At 41.4% G+C, this 18,926-nt stretch overlaps 1 protein-coding gene across 1 annotated transcript in view; it reads right to left on the reverse strand.

The window, feature by feature from the left end:
• GOLGA3 (golgin A3) overlaps window positions 1-18,926 on the reverse strand; it is a 49,052-nt gene that overhangs the window by 11,493 nt on the left and 18,633 nt on the right. Inside the window, exons 10-17 of the mRNA XM_018557619.1 lie at window positions 16,554-16,715; window positions 15,806-16,174; window positions 14,471-14,548; window positions 8,858-9,121; window positions 7,101-7,195; window positions 5,984-6,200; window positions 5,383-5,526; window positions 1,364-1,561 (exon numbers count right to left, since the gene is read on the reverse strand). Of these exons, the coding sequence (XP_018413121.1) occupies window positions 1,364-1,561; window positions 5,383-5,526; window positions 5,984-6,200; window positions 7,101-7,195; window positions 8,858-9,121; window positions 14,471-14,548; window positions 15,806-16,174; window positions 16,554-16,715 (1,527 nt within the window). The remainder of the gene's footprint in view (window positions 1-1,363; window positions 1,562-5,382; window positions 5,527-5,983; window positions 6,201-7,100; window positions 7,196-8,857; window positions 9,122-14,470; window positions 14,549-15,805; window positions 16,175-16,553; window positions 16,716-18,926) is intronic.

The raw sequence follows: 18,926 nt of genomic DNA on the forward strand, positions 1-18,926 counted from the left end.
CAATTATGCCTGGACCCGCCCAGCTGCGTGAGTGACAGCTGGCTCTGCCTATCTAGAGGCAGAGCCAGCTGTACCCGCCCCCACCCCCGTCCGTTCCGCCAGTCAGCGCTGGAGGATCTTACAGGGGAGGGGAGAATCCAGTCACTCCGCTGTCACGGCTCTCTGCAGTGACAGGATCGAGAAGTGAGCGAGCGCCGGTATGTGTTCGCTCACTTCCCGATCTACTGAGCCGACCTGTGACAGTTTCATTGTCACAGGTTGGCTCAGATTATGAGGCTGAGTGAAAAGCACTCACCTCATAGTTCTTCTTTAAGAATTAGAAAAATCCCTTGAAACAGCTGGAATTAAACTTCCTGCAAAAATATTCCACTTCTCTTTCCTTACAAATTACTGAACTACATTCTAGCAAAACACATTCCAGCCTCATATCAAACCCAAGAAAGACACTTTCCCAACTAAAAAGTACAGGCTTATTTCCTTGCATAATGCAATTGGTATTTATCTTGAGAAGCCCAACTAAACTTGCCATGTATAGAAGCCCATCCTACATATTTTAAGGGGAACAAAACAGACCGCTGTCACTAGCATTACATGAAACATATTAATTTGACAACAAAGGTAGAGAATAAAAGGCTAGTCTGCTGACAATTTAAATAGAGCTATAGTCAAATATCCAAAGCAAATTGGTTGTGTGTTGCCTCTGTGTGTCTTTAGTTTTCCCCTAGTCCTCTGCAAAAATTACCTTTATATCCTGGCAGAACAGTAGATATTTTCTAATTTTCCACCTGGTGTAACAACACTAGCCCATTGTATAGTATACAATATTACCAATTATTTTGCACCAATATACTATATATAGTAGCTGCAAGCACTTAAAAAGAATCTGTTCAGTGATGTTTACACGCACACACACACATTTTCTTTTTTTCTCATGCCAAATAAAGCTCTATAGATGTCATAGAGAAATGTCCCCTAGCGTTCAATCCTCCAAGCGTGAATGTGCATTCCAGGTGTTCTTTACACTTCGTTTTACACTATGGATTGTGTCTGCTCTTGTTTATGGGATAACATAGACTCGGGCACTCCAAGTAATGAATCAATAGCGTCTGTTTATTGACGCATGAAACATAGCACAATGCATCAAAAAGCAACGTTTTGGGGTCTCACAGGATCCCCTTTATCAGGTAAAATGAGTCACTCATTTTGCCTGATGAAGGGGATCCTGCAGAACCCCGAAACATTGAACAGTTAAAACATTAAACAGCTATATTTCATTTTATTTGGAAAAACAAACACCTTGAATCTCTATTTCAATCATTTCACTGGCAGGGAGGACCACCATTTGTGCCCGCTTATTCTGTACCTGTAGGTTCAGCTGGACCAGGTCTGCCTCTCTTTTTGCCAGTGCAGCTTCAAGAACGTTGTTATGGTCACGCAGAGTAGCATTGGACTGTGCGAGTCCTGACAACTTTCCTCGTTCATGCTCTAGTTCTAAAGTCAGCTTCTTATTTAGGTCTTCCAGTTTTTTTATTTTTCTCTTAAAGCCACGAGACTCCTGGAGCTGCAGCAATATTTTAAACAAAACAAAACATGTATTTGAGGCCTCTAAAATAATTATTATACATATATAACTGTATCCCAAAAACGCATAGATACTTTTCCTAATAAAACAGAAACAAGGACTCATAAAAGACTAAAAATTTATCTAGTCTAAACAGTTTTTTTCCCTTTTCTTCTGTCTGTGTGCCATTGGAAAGATTTCCCTTCACTTCCTGTCTTGGAAACACAAGGAAATCCCTCTAAGGCAGTGGTTCTCAACCTGTGTAACCTCAGGACCCACATTTGTACTTGGTCATTAAGTCGCGACCCAAGTCGCACCGCATTGGAACGCACGGCATTGCGGTACCGCACGTTCCGATGCGGGCAATCAAACTGTGGACAGGAGATGCGTTTGGGGTGCCGTTCAAATGAATGGCAATGCAACACAACTCCCACACCAGAATTTGCGGTAGGTGTGATTTTTGCGTGGTACAATGCAGTAATCGCAATGGACTGTGCAATTAACGCTCTGTACTAGTGTGAACGGACCCTCAAAAATACTGTCAGACACACACAACCACAGACACAATCTCTCACACACACATACACACTTCACAATAAAATAAATTTGATTTCCTTTTTTTAAGATCCACCCAGTCTCCCTATCATATCGAGAACTGTGGTGGATCCTCAGCCTGAGGTCCAGTGGGGGCTGCAGTGCTGTGACAGAGCTCCATCCATATTGCCATGGTCTCAGGTCCCCCAAAAGAGCAGGGGACCTCAAAAACCGTGGTGGTGTAAAATGGCAATCAGTGTCCCCTGTCACAATGTCTCCTGTCAGTGCAGAAGCTGGGGAGGCATTAGCAGGGGCTTCGCTGCAAGTAGAAAACTTGCAGCACAGCCCTTCTAAAGCCCCCTCCAACAGACCCCCCCCCAGCTTCTGCACTGACGGGAGACAATATGACAGGGGACACTGGTGGGCATTGTGTGGGCTTGGAATACATAATGTTCATCAGCGTCCCCTGTCATAATGTCTCCTGTCATTGCAGAAGGGGGGGTATGTAGGGAGCATTAGCAGGGACTCTGTTGCAAGTAGAAAAAGTAGAAAAGTCAGCACTACACAGAAGAGGCGTAACTAGAAACCTAGTCTTCCCCGCAGCAATAATAATTTATTATTGCTGCGGGGAAGGGGGGCAATTATTATAGCTGCCTGGGGGAGAATTGTTTTTAGGCAGGAGTTAATTAAAAAAAAAACCCCATGCAGCAATAATATTCACCCCCTTACCCGCAGCAATAATAAATTATCCTTGGGGTAGATTAATACTGCAGCCGGGACAGAAATTACTATTAGTTATTACCGTATTTGACGGCGTATAAGACGACCCCCCACTTTTTGTGTAAAAAATATAGGTTTTGGGCTATACTCGTCATATAAGACGAGTATAGCCCAAAATAATGTTTAAATGCACCCACTAACATCCATGGCGGTATTCCCGAGTGTGGCTCGGGGTTAATTTTAAGTAACATAAGCATTAACCCTGAGCCACAATCGGGAATACAGTCTCTTACCTTGTCCACGATCCCCGCCGTGTCCTCCGTCTTCCGCTGAGTCACTCACGGCAGGCTTTACATAGTTACATAGTATTTGAGGTTGAATAAAGACATTAGTCCATCAAGTCCAACCTATTAGGATCTCATTCTAGGAGTACCCGCACCCCTGTAAGTGGAGACAAAGTTCAGCTACAACAGTTGCCAGTTTCAAGCAGGGCCTCATCTCTTTGCCAACAGGTCATCTGACATTATCAAATCAACCTTCCTGCAGAACTAAAAGTGATTACCATAACATAAATCTTAAAAAATATAAAACAATAAATCACTAAACAATACTAGAATGTAATAAAATATACAAAGTGCTATTTGCACATTCTATGTGTACTTGTCTCCTATCCACACTTTAACGCCACATGTAATTGCATTTTCATTCACGGTACATTTAGAAATATTCAAAACAAATATGAATGATTTGCCAAGTGTTTCTCAACACCCAGTGTGTACTTTATATCTTTATTGTTTAATGATACCACAACTCCGCGTAACACAGAATTTTCATTCTAATGTGCAGCAAAAACAAAGCTGTGATGCATAAGTGCATTGTTGCCCTCCGATGAAATCAAGCATATCCTAGTGGGGCTACCCCAAACTGCAGGGGTTTACTGTTATTTTTGTCTAGGTTAAAAAAAAAAAAAAATATGTTACCTTACACGAGGCGGCTTGTTCTTTGACTGGCCCTTCCAGCCTCTCTCCCCTTCCTCTGCAGTGTAAATTATTGCATTCTATACATATAGAGGCTGGAGGGAGTGCTGTGACAGCTGGCTGGCTCGGAGCGTTGGATGAGTATAACTTTGTTATCTTAGCACCTAGACACAAATGAGCACTTAACCCTTGAAGTACTGGGGTAGCCCCACTGCAAGGGTTCAGAGAAAGTTTTCCTGGAGTTCTTCTTGAACAAGTACATCAAGTGTGCTTTAAGAGGTTAATACTCAGAACACCTCCACATCTTCAATTAAGCTCAATATGGTAAACAACATCAATGGTACAAATATCACTACTTGCAACAGATTAATTCACGTGCCGGAACATGTACATGAATTTGTCACAGGCGTGTGTGGGTGGGGGAGAGGTGTGGGTGTGTGTGTCAAATGAGGCCAGAGTGTCCATCCATACTGGGGTGCACAGCCTTGCTTTCTCCAAAATGACATTAGTCTTAATCATGTCCAGTTTTCTTAACTTCAAAATGGCAGTATCTGTTAATAAATTTGTTACAGCCATAGAAAAGTGTCACAGATAAGAATTTTGAGAATTTGTCACACATGTTGGTATTAACTATGGAACTGTCCCAAACCTTTTACGAATTTGGCTGTCACAGCAGTCACATGACTGTGAGCCTGTTCCATCGGCTCCTGATCGTAAACTGTGACCAAGAGCTAGTGCGTTCTTAGCACAGAACAGCAGGCTAGCTAGACTCACAAATGCATACAGCTGGCGTTAAAGCATACCCGCCGTGCTATCACGTGTTTTACGCTGGCAGAAGGTGGTTAATATTTGTGGCCAAAATACAGACTACTTTATTTATGTGCTGGCTGCTCATAGTTAGCATTGATAAAATCAGGAGCTCAGTAGAGTTCTCTGAGTTAAGGTGCCCATACACCTTACAATTATCTGCAGATTTTCTGTGGTCAGATGGAAAAAGAGCAACAGATAGGCCCAGGTGGAGATTACTCCATCCACACAGTTAAGTGTAGATGGAGGAATCTGTTGCACCTTTTCCATCTGACCACAGAAAATCTGCAGATAAATTGTAAGGTTTATGGCCAGTTTTAAGGTGCCCATACACCTTACGAATATCGGCCGATTTTCGTATGCGATCGCGTTTTCGTCTGATATTCGTGCGGTTGATGGGTAGTGTACACCGCAAATACTGTACAATCGATCAACTTTTGACTAACAAGCAGGTTAGGAAACTTCGGTCGATCGTACGGTTTTCGCAAGGTTGGTGGCATTTCCGTACGTCAAAATGCGCAAACGAAAATACGCGTGGTCGATTACCGCAATTCGTCCCGGTGCTTTCTTCTAATTACCGCTGATCCAACCTTGCTAAAATCGGGGCAGGATGGGGCCACCGTAAGAAAATCGTACGACGGTTCGATCATCGGACGAAAAGTTGGACGCAAGGTGTATGGGCCGCCTTAGAGGGTGAATAAACGGTCACCTGTCATTAACTTTACAAAATCTAGGCCATCTTTAGGAACCCTGCAAAATAAATAAAGTTTAAGCTTAGCTCACCTCATCTTCTAGTTCTAAGACCTTCTCCCTGTATTCCTCCAGTTCCTGGCTGGTCAGCGATATAACCTCTTGCAGTTCACGCTCAAGCATGGCCTTACTGTGACTTACGGCCTGCAGTTCACTTTTTAATTCCTTTAATTTTTCCTGTAAGAGAACAATATATGTTTTATGAGGCCATAAAACAGCAGAACACATACATGTAGCAAGTATCTTTAATGTTTGGTTGTGCTGTTACAAAAGGAGTTAAAATAACTGAAAGCATTCTAGTTAATGTACAAGGGCAAAAAGATGTTTTCAAGTAGAAAATTCTGCGTCTATGCTCAGCATTGCAGGGTAATTTATGCATGTCCAAGAGGACATGCTGGGATTGAAAACGAAGTTAGAGGAATGGAAGAAACATTTGGCAGAATGTTTTATGGACGTTTACATATCTAAAATGTGTGTAATCGGAATTATTTCATTTTCATTGCATTTTTTTTTTTTTGGACACAGGATCTTTTCTGCCAGCAAGATCCTTTGTAGATATCGATATTTTATTACGCCCGTGTACATGAGAGTTTATAATAAAACTATGTACTTTTCCTAATATTCCATATGATACCTCAAATGCCTGACTATCTCCAGCCTCAGAGATTTGTGCTTTGAGCTTATTGAGCTCTGCTTCTGCAGCTTCTTTTGCTGTCAAAGCTTCCTGGAGGCGACGACTTAGGATCCCCACTGCATTCTCGTAGGCTTTGTGTTTGGCTTTCATGTCCTTCTGAGCAGTTGTCAGATCTGTGCCCAGCCTTCTCATTCTCTGCTTCTGCTCAGTAATTGCCCTTTAGGTGTAACAAGAGCAGTTTTAGAACATCTTCACAATATTTTACTCCAAATATGTAACCAACCTCTCAATATATTTTAATAATGCCTATTAAATTTCAGACACTTTTAAAAGTACAAATGTGACTTTTGGTTATTGTAGACAGTGATCAGTTAAAAAATTATGTTAACATTAAGGGGTCTAAATACAATTTAAAAAAAAGTATTGTACTTTGTCTGTATTAAAGATGAACTTACCCATATTTTTGAAATGAAAACAAATCCACCCTTGGAAATGATTAGTAAATGCAATCTACATATACTTATAGATAATTGCAGGCTTTTTATTCTTTGCATACCGTATTTTTCTTTTCCTCCCCATTCCACTCACACTGGCTATTTTAACTAAGGGCCGATATTAATATATCTCCCTTTCCTCCCTGGAACTCTGGAACATGTGACTAGGACACGTGACCATGCACATCATCTCAGGGGAGGAAAATGCCTTTCCCTGAGATCTCATGAGATTACAGATGAGATTTCCCAGCAAGGCTCTGCTGATGTAACCTTCCTACGATGCAATGTTTGGGCACATTACATTATTTGAGCCAAATAGGACCAGGAAAAGGAAAAAGAAAAAGTAAAATAAAAATATGTTTGTTTAGCGAACAAATGTAAGATGATTTCTTATTAGCATGCAGAGCTATATGCTGATGTGATTTTTAGTCAAAGGGGGTAAAGGTCCACTTTAAGCAGTAGATCTACAACCTTTTGCATGAAAAAGATCCAAGGCCATTAAGAAGCTAAGCTAAACAATGATTTATTGCACAAACCTGCAGATTTAGTTATTATGTTGTAAGGGACAGTAATATTTTATTTAACAAAGATATTTATGTATTCCAAAACTGTAGCAAACTTACGTCTTTGCTTCATTCTGTAACATTTCTATTTGTTCCCGAAGTGCAGCATTATCCTGGGTCAATGTGGTTATCTGATCTTTGTCATACTGCATGGACTACAGAATATACAGGTGGAAAAAAACACAATGAATTCCAATAACATTTTCAGCGCATGGAATCTGGGTACCCAGCTAGAGATCACAGGAAGTACAGAATCTTCAATACAACAACAAACACATTTTCAAATGCAGTTATGTTATAGTCTCTATAAGCAGAGTCTGACTATCAGTTTGTTTACGCAAGAACTGCTTGTCTCCCAATACAAGTCTATGGGAATTTAAAGCAGATCGAAGCAGGTCAAGTGCTGATAAGAATGTCAACCGCAGGTTACATGCACCTGTCAATTAATTTAAGGATTTTAGAAGCATCTTAAACTGAGATCAGATGAGATAATTATACACATCTTAAGTTCTGAGAATTCCTGCATCACAACAGACACCACAAGATGTTTGTTTTTATTATGAGAAAGAAAAGGCTCTTCCAGAGTTACAAAATTAACTACAGATCTGAGTATAGAAGAGGCTTCTCTCATTAACAATAAGATAACAGCAGACTTAGGCTGGCCATACACTGCTATAATATTTTCATTCAACCTGCAGGCAGTAAAAAAAGTAGCACAGATTTCTAAACAGCATAGATGGACAAATCTCCCGCTGGGTTATTGTATTCTGACAGCAGAGAGTGTGTTACTGTCAGAATGCCTGAACAGTGACGGTAGTCGATTGGCTGCTGTCACTGTTTGCCCGAAAGTTTCCCATTTGGCTCCTTCGATTTTCTAATTGAAGGATGCCGGATGGAAGGGTGGCAACAGGGCCACCCACTGAACGAATTTCCTCTGGTTCATCAAGAACCGGCTGAAATGTATAGCAGTGTATGACCAACTTTAGGCAGCACTTTCACCTTCATAAGTTTAAAATAGAGTAAAGGTTCGCGTTAAAAGGTATGTAAATCCTGACAATGTACTTCTTTTATTTTGTCCCTTTTGGCTAATAACTTCCTGTACACTGCTTGTGTTGCAATCTTACCACACTGTCACCGGCTATACCAGAACTACAGAACCCTTCCCATCAGCATTATGGAGAAGAGCAGAGGGAGTGCTGTCCTGTAGTCCTGTCCTTGGGTGACAATGCTGCTTCTCTCTTTTTATTTGGGTGTAGATACACTTTAAGCAGATAAAAAAAAAAAGAATAACAGATTTTGTCTAATTCAATACTCAGATTTGTAGCACTAATGCTTGCATACGTCACTATATTTCTCTATGAGTCACTGTAATTCAGTAAGCTTCCAGGATGTCAACAGGCAGCATCTTGGCTCTAACAGCATTCCAGTCCTCAGAGAAATGACACCCTATCTACTAAATATCACACATCTGAAAATAACAGTAACTGTTTTAAGACATGACTAGCTTAGAGAACTGTCTGAAATATTCACAACAAGAACATTTATTTTTAACCAAATAACTATGTAAACCATGTGGCAACCCATGTAAACCAATCAGATCCATCAACGTTCAAAAAATTAAATAGCTAAAACCAGAATATGTGTGTTGATACTTTAGGTTCAGTTGCCCAGCAATTAAGCAGAGGTAAATAAAAAGAATGAGATGGTGACACAGGCATACGGAGGAATACTTGTGTATCCTTCATGCTACAGGCATTATGAAACGGTAACCGACTTCATTTTTTGATATTTAGCCAGAAAGATATTTTAAAACAAACCTGTAAACGGATTTCCATTTCATCTCTGTCATTCTGAGCAGCCTGAAAATGTGATTCAAGTTCTTCCATTTGTTGTTGCAATTTCAACATTTCCTTCATAATCCGGGCTTGTTCGACCTCTGCTGCCGATTTCTCCCCCTGCACCTTCAGCAGCTCCTTTCTTAGTTCCTTCACCTCAGAGTCTAGCTTCTTTTTGGTGGCTTTTAGCTCACTAATTAGTTGTTCCTTAGAACTGGCATCTCGGCGGTATGCTTCTACCATCACCTAAAATTGCAGATATTAGCATGACTGAACAAAAAACAAATAATTAAAATTTTATTCCCTTACAAACCAAGAAAGGCGAATTCAAGTAGCTACATTTTTAAATTACAGAAAAAAATGATAAAACCTTTACCTAAAATATCTATGAAAACTTTGAAAAACTAAGATAATGCTGTAAACTGTTTTAGGTGTATTTGTTGCAACAACACAGAGCAGAGAACACCATGTTGTGCTTCTAAATACAATAAAACTAGGGATGTCCTGATACCATTTTTTTATTAAGACCAAGTACAGGTACAAGTACTTTCCCTCAGATACTTGCCGATACTTTTTCTAAAATGGGACATCTGAATTTATTTTCTAAAATAATACAAGCTAATGATTTTAGGGCAGTTTCTTTATAATTATGAAGAACTGTACCTCAAGCTATGATTATACAGCTACGGAGAATGGCAACCAGAAAGAGGACTACAAATTCTATCAATCCTTGATTATACAGTAATTATACAGGGCTCCGTGCAGGGCCGGCCTTAGGCCTTTAGGCGCCCTGTGCGAGAAAGCTTTACAGCGCCCCTCAGTGACCACACCCCTCCGTGGCCACACCCTTTAGCGGCCACACCCCCAGTAACCACACCCATTTCCCCCAATATCCGCACCATTTAAAGACTCCTATTTTGTTAAGCCGCAAAGAAACTTTAACTATGATAAAAATAAAACTTTTATTCAAAGGTATTAAACTTGTCGGCACAATAAGTGCCAGTCTCCCCAGGGCTCGTGCCGGCTCCGGGGCTGTACGTTCGGTGTGGGGCTGTCCTGAGCTATGCCTGTCCTGGGATGGAAGGAGGAGGGGATTGGGGCCGCACAGGCACTGTCAAAGATACATGCGCGAGGTCATCACAAGCGTGTGACCTCAGGCAGCCGTTTTTGTTGAAAAATGTAAAGGGCCGGTATCGGCCTTCAGTATCGGGGCATTTTCACAAGTGCAAGTGAAAATGCCCTGTATCGGCATCGGGACATCCCTAAATAAAACTATTACATTTTGCAAAGCGCTGCGCATACTGTTAGCTCTACATAAATCTTGTAGAATAATATAATAATAATAATAATAATGATAAATCTGGACACAGTATACAGCAAGTTTAAAAGATTAAAATAAAGAGGTATAGAGTGTTTTGGATTGTAACTTTACACAGCACTGATCAGGTTATTTACCTGTGCTCAATTTCCTTTTCATTAACATGTCTTTAAAAAGGTGTAACTTCAGCTTTGTTGGGTAAAAAAGGATTTTTGTACTCCCATAAAATCCTTTTCTAGAGCCTTTTAGGGACATAGGATGTCATATGCCATCAAGCTATACTGCCACCTACAGGAAGATTGGACACTTGCAATCAAAGTAAATTGTAGGATAGCCTCTTACTACCTACCTCTGGGAGGGACACAGGAAGTCGTATACTGTGGGGATGTCCAAAACACAGTCCAACTGTGTTGGACAACAGCAAGCAAAACTAACAAGAGAACTGGGGACTACACACGGCTGAAGTTGGCACCAGATGAGACCCTAACAACCACCTGCTAGAACTTGGAAAACATGTGAAGACCAGTGGCTGCCTTGCAAATCTGGAAAACACTAAAAACTAAATCGAAAAAACCCAAGAGGCACTCTCGGATCTGGTAGAATGTGCATGGGATACACCCTGCACAAAAATTTTAATCCAGAAATGGTAAGCCAAATGGTATCTGGAACAACATAGCAAGAGCAGAGACCTTATCCTTAATGGTGCTCAGGGTTAAATGCTGGTCCAGACCCATGGAATATTTCCTGGGGTGAAAGCCTCACACAAAGCAAAGTATATCTTCCAGGTATGGTGATAGAAGTAGACTGCCTGGATCTATCATATGAGGATCACTGGAATGTGCTCCATATTGTTCCTTTGAAGCAGATGAGGAAATGGTTTCAGGGAAGGAAAAAAAATAGACTGTATAGATCCTAGAGCATCCACTGCTTCTGCTAGAGGATACCTGTACCTGGAGACAAATCTGTCCAATTTGTTGTTAAACCTGGGAGGTCCAAATCCAGCATCCCCATCCTTGACACAGGTTCATCCTTGAGACAATTTCCAGAATGTTGATCAGGAGATGAGATTCCTCCTATGTATAAGTAACCTTCACTGACATGGCACCCAGGATCCCCAGGCAGACAGGCTGGCATCGGCCGTGAGGCTCTGTTAAAAGACAGGAAGGCAGGTATTCCCTGACTCCAGAGCCAGACTCCCGAGCTACCCAGCCCAGGACATTGCCCTCCACACCAGACAAATTGGTCTTTCCAAAAAATTTATTGACTTGTTCGACAATGTTAGAAGAGAGAATCCGGGCAAATGGGATGCCCTCGAACAAGGCTACCATCATCCCTGGGACTCTCTAGCAGAAGTGAAGAGTCAGGTGACTCCTGGACTGAAGAGTATAAATCTGGGAGCAGAGAGTTTGAAGTTTGTCCTGGGGCAGAAAAACTCTGGCTTGAGCTGTGTCTAGCACTAGACCCAGATATTTCAAACAATGAGCCAGTTTCAGCACCGACTTATGAATGTCCAGGATCCATCCAAATCTCAGCCAGGTCTGGACAGACAGGGCTACGTTGTACAGCAGAACCTGTTTCAACTGTTCCCTCAGTAGGAGTTTGTCTAGGAATAGGAATGCCCAGAGTACTGGCTAGTACTGGGGCCAGAACCTTGGTGAACACCCGAGGCGCAGAACGTAGGCCAAATGGCAGGGCCACAAAGTAAACATGCAGAGGGTCCTCAGCAAAGCGTAAAAATGATGGTGCACTGGAAAGATGGGGAAATGCAGGTACATGTCCTTGATGTCCACAGAGGCCAGAAAGTTAACCTGATGGAGGGAGACTATAAAAGAACTGGTGGTTTCCATGTGAAATTCTGAGACAGAATGAAGACATTTAGGGTTTTTAGATACAAGATGGGGTGAACGCTCCCTTTTGGTTTCGGGAACTAAACAGATTTAAGTAGATCCCCTGAAACTGTTCTGCCACAGGGACTGGGGCAATGACAACCTGGTCCAGAAGACTTGCAAATCTGTTTGGTGATACGGGAAGGTTGGAAATTATAAACTAAAGAGGGGGGTGGGAGCTGGAAACCACCTCCTGCACCCAAACATCTGAAATGCAAACAGCCTAAATGTCGGCCAAAGCTAACAAACAACCCACCCACTTTGGAAAATGGGAGTGCACCTTCATGCCAAAGATCTGTCCGAGGGCTTTGCAGCCTTGGAGTTTGAAGACTTGCAAGAGGCCTGGGAGCTTGGATTGGGCTTGGACTTCTGAGGCTGTGGAGTAACAAAAAGACTTTTCTTAACCTCCAGCGAGGGATAAGGCTTCCCAGACTAAGCCTTAGGCTCTTCTGGCTGAGGAAGATGGGTGCACATGCCACCTGTGGCAGTCTTCATGATGGCATCCAACGTAGACCAGAAGAAACATTGTTCCTTGAAGGCCTTGCAGATTGCAACTGTCTAACACTTTACCCAAAGTGTTCTCTGCATGTGAATTGACAGGAGACTCATGCAGGGATGAAGGGAAACCTCTAGCAGCTCTGCAACACTGTAGCACAGAGCTACAGTCATTTGTTTCAAATGTTCTATGACCAAGGGATCAACTGTCATAGTCAGTTGCCACTCAATGTTTGACAGATCAAGGTAACAGACAAAACAGGACACAAGCAGAACATGCCAGAGAGAAGAAGGCTCTAGAAAAGGCCTCCAATCGCTTATCAGAGGGTGGGGTCCTTGAACATGGGTGTAGCCCCCACCAGAATGTTGGGTGGTTTGTTAAGACAAGGCACTGCCAGAGCCACATGGGGGCAAACCACTTTTTAACAAAGGCCTCTAACATAGCTAATAATTTTTTGGGAGATACAAACAGTGTCAGGATGTTTCAAGTTTCCAGTCTACATAGAGGAATATCTGAATGCACCAGAAAGGTCTTGGTAGTCTTTGGGGTTCTAAAGGACCCTAGACTCGAAACAAGGCTGGTAGAACTGAAAAGGCTGATCCTCTAGCTTCAAGATGGTTTGTACCATATCAACAAGAGATGTGTGTAACAGAAGATTGAGACTCTTTAGTGGCGGGGTTACCCACCAAGGACTGGGGAGACTCAGCATCAAACCGTTTCTCAGCTGCTGTTGGCTCAAAGGCCACTGACAGATCAGATATAGAATCTGCAGGGGAAGGTGTGGGATCACACTTGTGGCCTCTGCATTCAGAGTCAAAAATCATCTGTGCTACTTGGCACTATAGTCACTGTAGGAGAGCAGCTGAAATAGACACGAGGATCCAGAGTTCCCACACGGTTCTTCCAAGTAGGAGCAGCAGTGGGGAGATGCATCTTCGACTCTGAATGGTGTGAAATCCAGCTCATACTCATGATGTAAGTGCTCAATCTCTTAGCTCCCAGTGCTCAGCCCTACTCACAAAAGTGAGACAGTACAGGCAACGCTAATGGCTCTGGACCTGGAAAGCCCTACAGGCTAACTTGTTGCCAGAATGGGGTCTAAACAGGAACCCAGTGCCCAAAGGTCGTTTAAACCCTAGCCCCACAAGGTCCACTCCAGCAGGGTCCAGGTACGACACTCCAAAGCTAGGTTGAGGAAAGGCCGATCTAAACAGCTGCCATGTGGATATCAGCTCAAGCAGCAGTATACGAAGAATCTTGATTGGAGAAAAATGCTAGCAAAAAACTTTGGTGAGACTTTTCCCAGAAGAAAAGATATTCATCCTCCTAGGGTACTAGCAAAAAACTGAGGCATGCCGATAATTAAAGATGTTACCCTGGACTGGCCTACAGTGTCCAATCCTCTTGTAGGTGGTAGTATGACCTGACAGTATGAGACTTCCTGTGTCCCTCAATGGACACAGGAAGGGTTTTATGAAACTTTGTTGAACATTTACCGTGTCCTCTCCAGACTGATTCATGAATGAGAGGGTCTGCCTTTATTAAAACCAACTGAGCAAATCTTAGTATTGTAATGAAGAAAGCTGAAGTGTCTGCATCCCTTTAGAAGTAGAGATGCCTTAGGGGAGCATTACACCAAAAACAAAATTCCTTCCTATCATATTGGCAGGAAGTGATATTTGACAGTTTCAGCATTTGCAAATTAAAGTAGAAAGGTCATTTTTGATTACATTAAATATAAAATGGCTTATGTAGTATTTTATATGCTATGTGATTTAAAAAAAAAAAAAAAAAAAATTGAGTCCTCCTTTAAATCATCAAAACCTGGTATGAATATTTGGAAACTGTTAATAATATACCCAAAATGTTGCATTACTATAGAGTAACATGCTTACTTTTTGTTGGACAAATTGCTCCTTCACTTTCTGGGTCTGTTTTTTTAGAGTTGCATTCTCTTGCTGCAGTGTCTCCACCTACAAAGCATTAGAGAATTCTGTAAATACATATAAACATAATGATTCAGCATTCTACGACAATAGTCTAGATTTCCTATATTTGTAGTTTCCTTTGTTCACTTTAAGACCCCGTTCACATGTAGCGACATACCTTTGCAGCAGCCGGGATAGCGCGACTTTCGGGGGGGCCTTTCCAGCGACGATCCATCGACGGTAGCGCGACCTTCTCCGTCGGGGCTCCATAGAAAAAAAGCAAAATCCGCCGAAAAAAGGGTCCGGTAGAAGCGACTTGCGACCGCGACGAGCGACATGGAGCTAAGACAGCTCCATTGACTATCATTAGCCGGCGACTTCCAGCGATATCGCGCGGCGAAAATCGCGCGATAAGTCGCTACATGTGAACGGGGCCTAAACCCTTTACAACTCCTCCTGAAGCCCAGCTATAAGCTACTGAAGTGTGATCTGCACTTCAGTAGCTTATTTGTAGTGTAAAGGTGACACTGGGGGTCTTTTGGACCACAAGCATCACCTTAAAGAGTATCTGTCACCACCATCTGCTAATCACATGGGGGGCTTGTAAGTCCCCCTATGTGATGGCAATTAAAGTAAAACATTTAAAAATAAAAGTTTTTAAAATGAACATTACATAAGATAAATCTAAAAATGATTTTAAAAATGTTTAAAGTCGCTCACGTCAACTCGCGTCGGGTACCCCTACGCATGAAAACGACGAAGGCGCTACACATGTTGGGTATCGCCATGCACCACGCTGGAGTTAGAGCAATAACTCTAGGGCTAGTATTTTTGGGCATCTCTAAATTGATGACCTGTGGGGGCTTTTATAGCTTCGTCTATGGACTTTTTGGAGTACTGAAGTTTGTCGCCGTTTCACGGACGCACACAAATTTTTAAACTGTGCATTTTAGGTATCTATTTACTTGTAACCTCATCTTTTATATTCAGGGTTTGATAAGGAGTTGCGCTAATATCGTGCAACATAACAATTTGCAACTGCCACCATTTTATTCTGTAGGGTCTTGGCTTTCAGAAAATATATAATGTTTGGCGGTTTTAAGTAATTTCAGGCCTAAAATATGGAATATAACATGGGTGCAAAAAATGAAAGAAAAAAAAAAAAAAAGGCCTCGGCCATGAAGGGGTTAATATCACCTTTTTGCAATTGTCTGTATGACAGAGTATGAAAAAAAAAATAACTCAGCACTAGCAGTTAGAGATTAAACAAAAGCTGGAAAAAGTTTTCCCATGTGTAGTCACCTGTCCAGATTTAATAGCAAGGTCCTGACGCAACTGTTCCAAGATTTTTGCAGCAACTTCAGTCCCTTCTTCCAAACGTTTGGTTCCATGGTCTAATCCTTCTTGTTCCATCTTGGCAGCCTGCAATGCCACTTCTAACACAATCTTCTGATTTTGTAGATACTGAATTGTGTCATCCTTAGAAGAGACATCATTCTGGAGCTCAACAAGCCTAGCCTCAAGTTCATCAAACCGCATCTGGAGGTCATTTATTGTCTGGTCTTTGGTGTAAAGGGTTTCTTGAGTTGATGTAAGCTGTTTCAATATTTCAAGATGTTCTTGCTGGAGGGCTTCGAGTTGCAGGTCTTTTTGATGCAAATTCAACTTCATCTAACACAACATCGAACAGAAAATCAAATTAATCCATGGACATCTTTCTTCACTATAATCTACCATTCTGGCCCACAAATGTAAAAGTGAACCTTTCCTAAGAGAAAAAAATGGGGCTGACAGTGCTAACACTTTCTGAAAATGCTAGCTGCTTAGCAGTTGCTTACCTACTGTCTTCAATACTGCCAGTGTCATTGACTCATAGTGTATACAGTATATCACGAAAGATAATAGTACTTACCTGCATACCTTGGGGACTCAAAGCAATGACGACTGTCAGCATGACAGCTACGTAGCATTGCAGAATGAGTCATGGCAGCCTCCACGTCTCTCTCAAGAAAGATTGCCTTGGAATCAGTCAAACAAATAGGAACCAAACCTGCTCTATTTCACGTTCTAGTGCAACAGCGGAGTCTGCTAGTTTCTGCAACTGCTCTCGCTCCTCCTCAAACTCCTCAAGTTTTCTTTGAAGGTCTTCTTCCACCATGTTCTTTGCTTCCTGTATCTGATGAAAAGCAGACTCCTGGTCCAACATGTCAGCCTGAAAATAAGGAATGAAAAAAGTAATTGCTAAAACAAAGTTCAAGTTATTGTAATGCAAATCTTTTTTAATGCACGGATATAAGATACAAATAAATTGTTTTTAGGATTTTTTTACATTTATGGATGTTAAGAACAACTATGCATGACCATAATTAAGCCTATACTTGTATACATTTTTTTAAATAAAATGTTCAAATCTGGATGTTCAATTTTAACTCCTTCATGACTGAGTTTTTTCCCCCCAGTTTCTATTGGTTAATGACTGATGCACTTAACATTTTTGCTGTATGATTCTTCCACGGCAGCAATATACTTTCTTACGAAGTGCACCCATACATATATTGTTTTTTAGAGGACAGATAGGCACACATATGTGATATAAATATATAGCCCTAACGCCTCACTTAGGACAAACAAAATGAATTGAAACATTTTTTTTTTAAAGAAAACACTTTCCTCATTTTTGAATATTATTATATTTTTTATAAAATAGGACAGTTAAAAAAATGCATTAAAATAAATTCATTTATTTGTCCTTTATTTGGAAACAGCTCACATACCTAGGATTTCAGAAGTCTTTCTGTACTTCTCAGCCTAAAACTAACATTTTAATTTTTTTCTCTGAAAGCCAATAGAGGTCACCAGGTTAGACTGGTGGCATACCATGTCACTAAATGCCACAATTAGTGACAGCGACATACTTTGAACATCACCGTCATGAGGGGGTTATGTGAAAAGAATTAACCCCTTAGGGTGAAAAACAAATGTATATAGATAGATATATCTATCGATATAATTTTTATTTTTTTTAAATGTATTTTTATTACACCATTTTTTTACTCTTTGACTAATGGCTTGCTAATTATATCAAGCAGTCATTGTGAATGGATCTCACTAGGACTGCTTGATCATTTAAATTAATTAATTTTTAGTTAGCATGTCACATTCAGATGTCACTAAAGATGCCAGAACGATCAGAAGCCTCAAACAGTTTCAGATGTTGCTAAAAATGTCTATGCTGAAACATTAAGCAAAAAGCCGGTACACATCGGGATTTCTTAATCCCGATTTGCACAGCTGACCAACAGTGATAGTAAGTGTGGTACAGACTGCACTCCTATCACTGTCAGACACACAATCACTGAAAACGATTGGGTGTCTATAAAAGCTTAAAACTTTAATTAACCAGTTGACATCCGCGGTGTTAAACCCCCTTCCCATCCAGGCCATTTTTCAGTATTCAGCGCTGCGGTACTTTAACTGACATTTATTCCGTCATGCAGCGCTGTACTGAAATGAATTTTATACCCTTTTTTGGGGACAGATAGAGCTTTCTTTTGGTGGTATTTATTCACCACTGGGGGTTTTATTTTTTTACTATATTAAGGAAAAATTACCGAAATTTAAAAAAAAAAACAGTTTCCCCTATATTAAATGATAAAACATTTATTATTACCCAATTTTTTGGTAAAATATAAAAGATGGGGTCACGTCGGGTAAAAAGACACTAAACATGTCAAGCCTTAAAATTGCGTGCGCGCGCGAAACCTCAAAAAACGATAATACCCAAAATTGGCCCTAGGCGACGCTTTAAAAGCTGTTACCGCTCATCAGTTTAGTGTTATCAGTGATTGATGGCCCTAAAATGATTGCTCTCACTGCGACGTTCGCGGCGATATGTAACATGTGTAGCGCAATTGTAATTTTTGCGCGCTGGGGCACCGGACGCGTATTTACGTTTATAGGCGCGTAAACGTGGGGGTGGGGGAGTTAAACATTTTGGGGGGGTTTTTCCCCTTTTTTTATTAGTGACTTTTATTTTATTTAACTTTTTTATGTGTTACATTTATTTTTTTTTATTTATATTTATTTTTTTGCACTTATTGTTATTGCTATTATACGGGGGGGTGCCGCGAACGAGCACATATAGGCGATCGGCGGGCGATGGACCCGCTGATCGCCTATACGTGAAACACCCGGTACCGGGTGTTCGCATTGGACGGGTCTTTCCTGCCCGTGCGTGCCCGCTAGGGGGCGCGCGCGAGCAGAAAAAAAATGCCGTCTGGCGACGGCAACCCGCCAATGCAGCAGTGCCGTCCGTCCGTTTTTCTACTACGGGCGGATGGCAAGAGGTTAATGGATGCCGCAATACTGAGGCATCCATTAATGAATGGTAACCGCTTATTTCAGTGGTTACGAGCATTACAGA

Source organism: Nanorana parkeri, unplaced genomic scaffold (genome assembly GCF_000935625.1).
Source record: "Nanorana parkeri isolate BGI_ZX_2015 unplaced genomic scaffold, ASM93562v1 scaffold292, whole genome shotgun sequence".
In the NCBI taxonomy this organism is placed as follows: Eukaryota; Metazoa; Chordata; class Amphibia; order Anura; family Dicroglossidae; genus Nanorana; species Nanorana parkeri.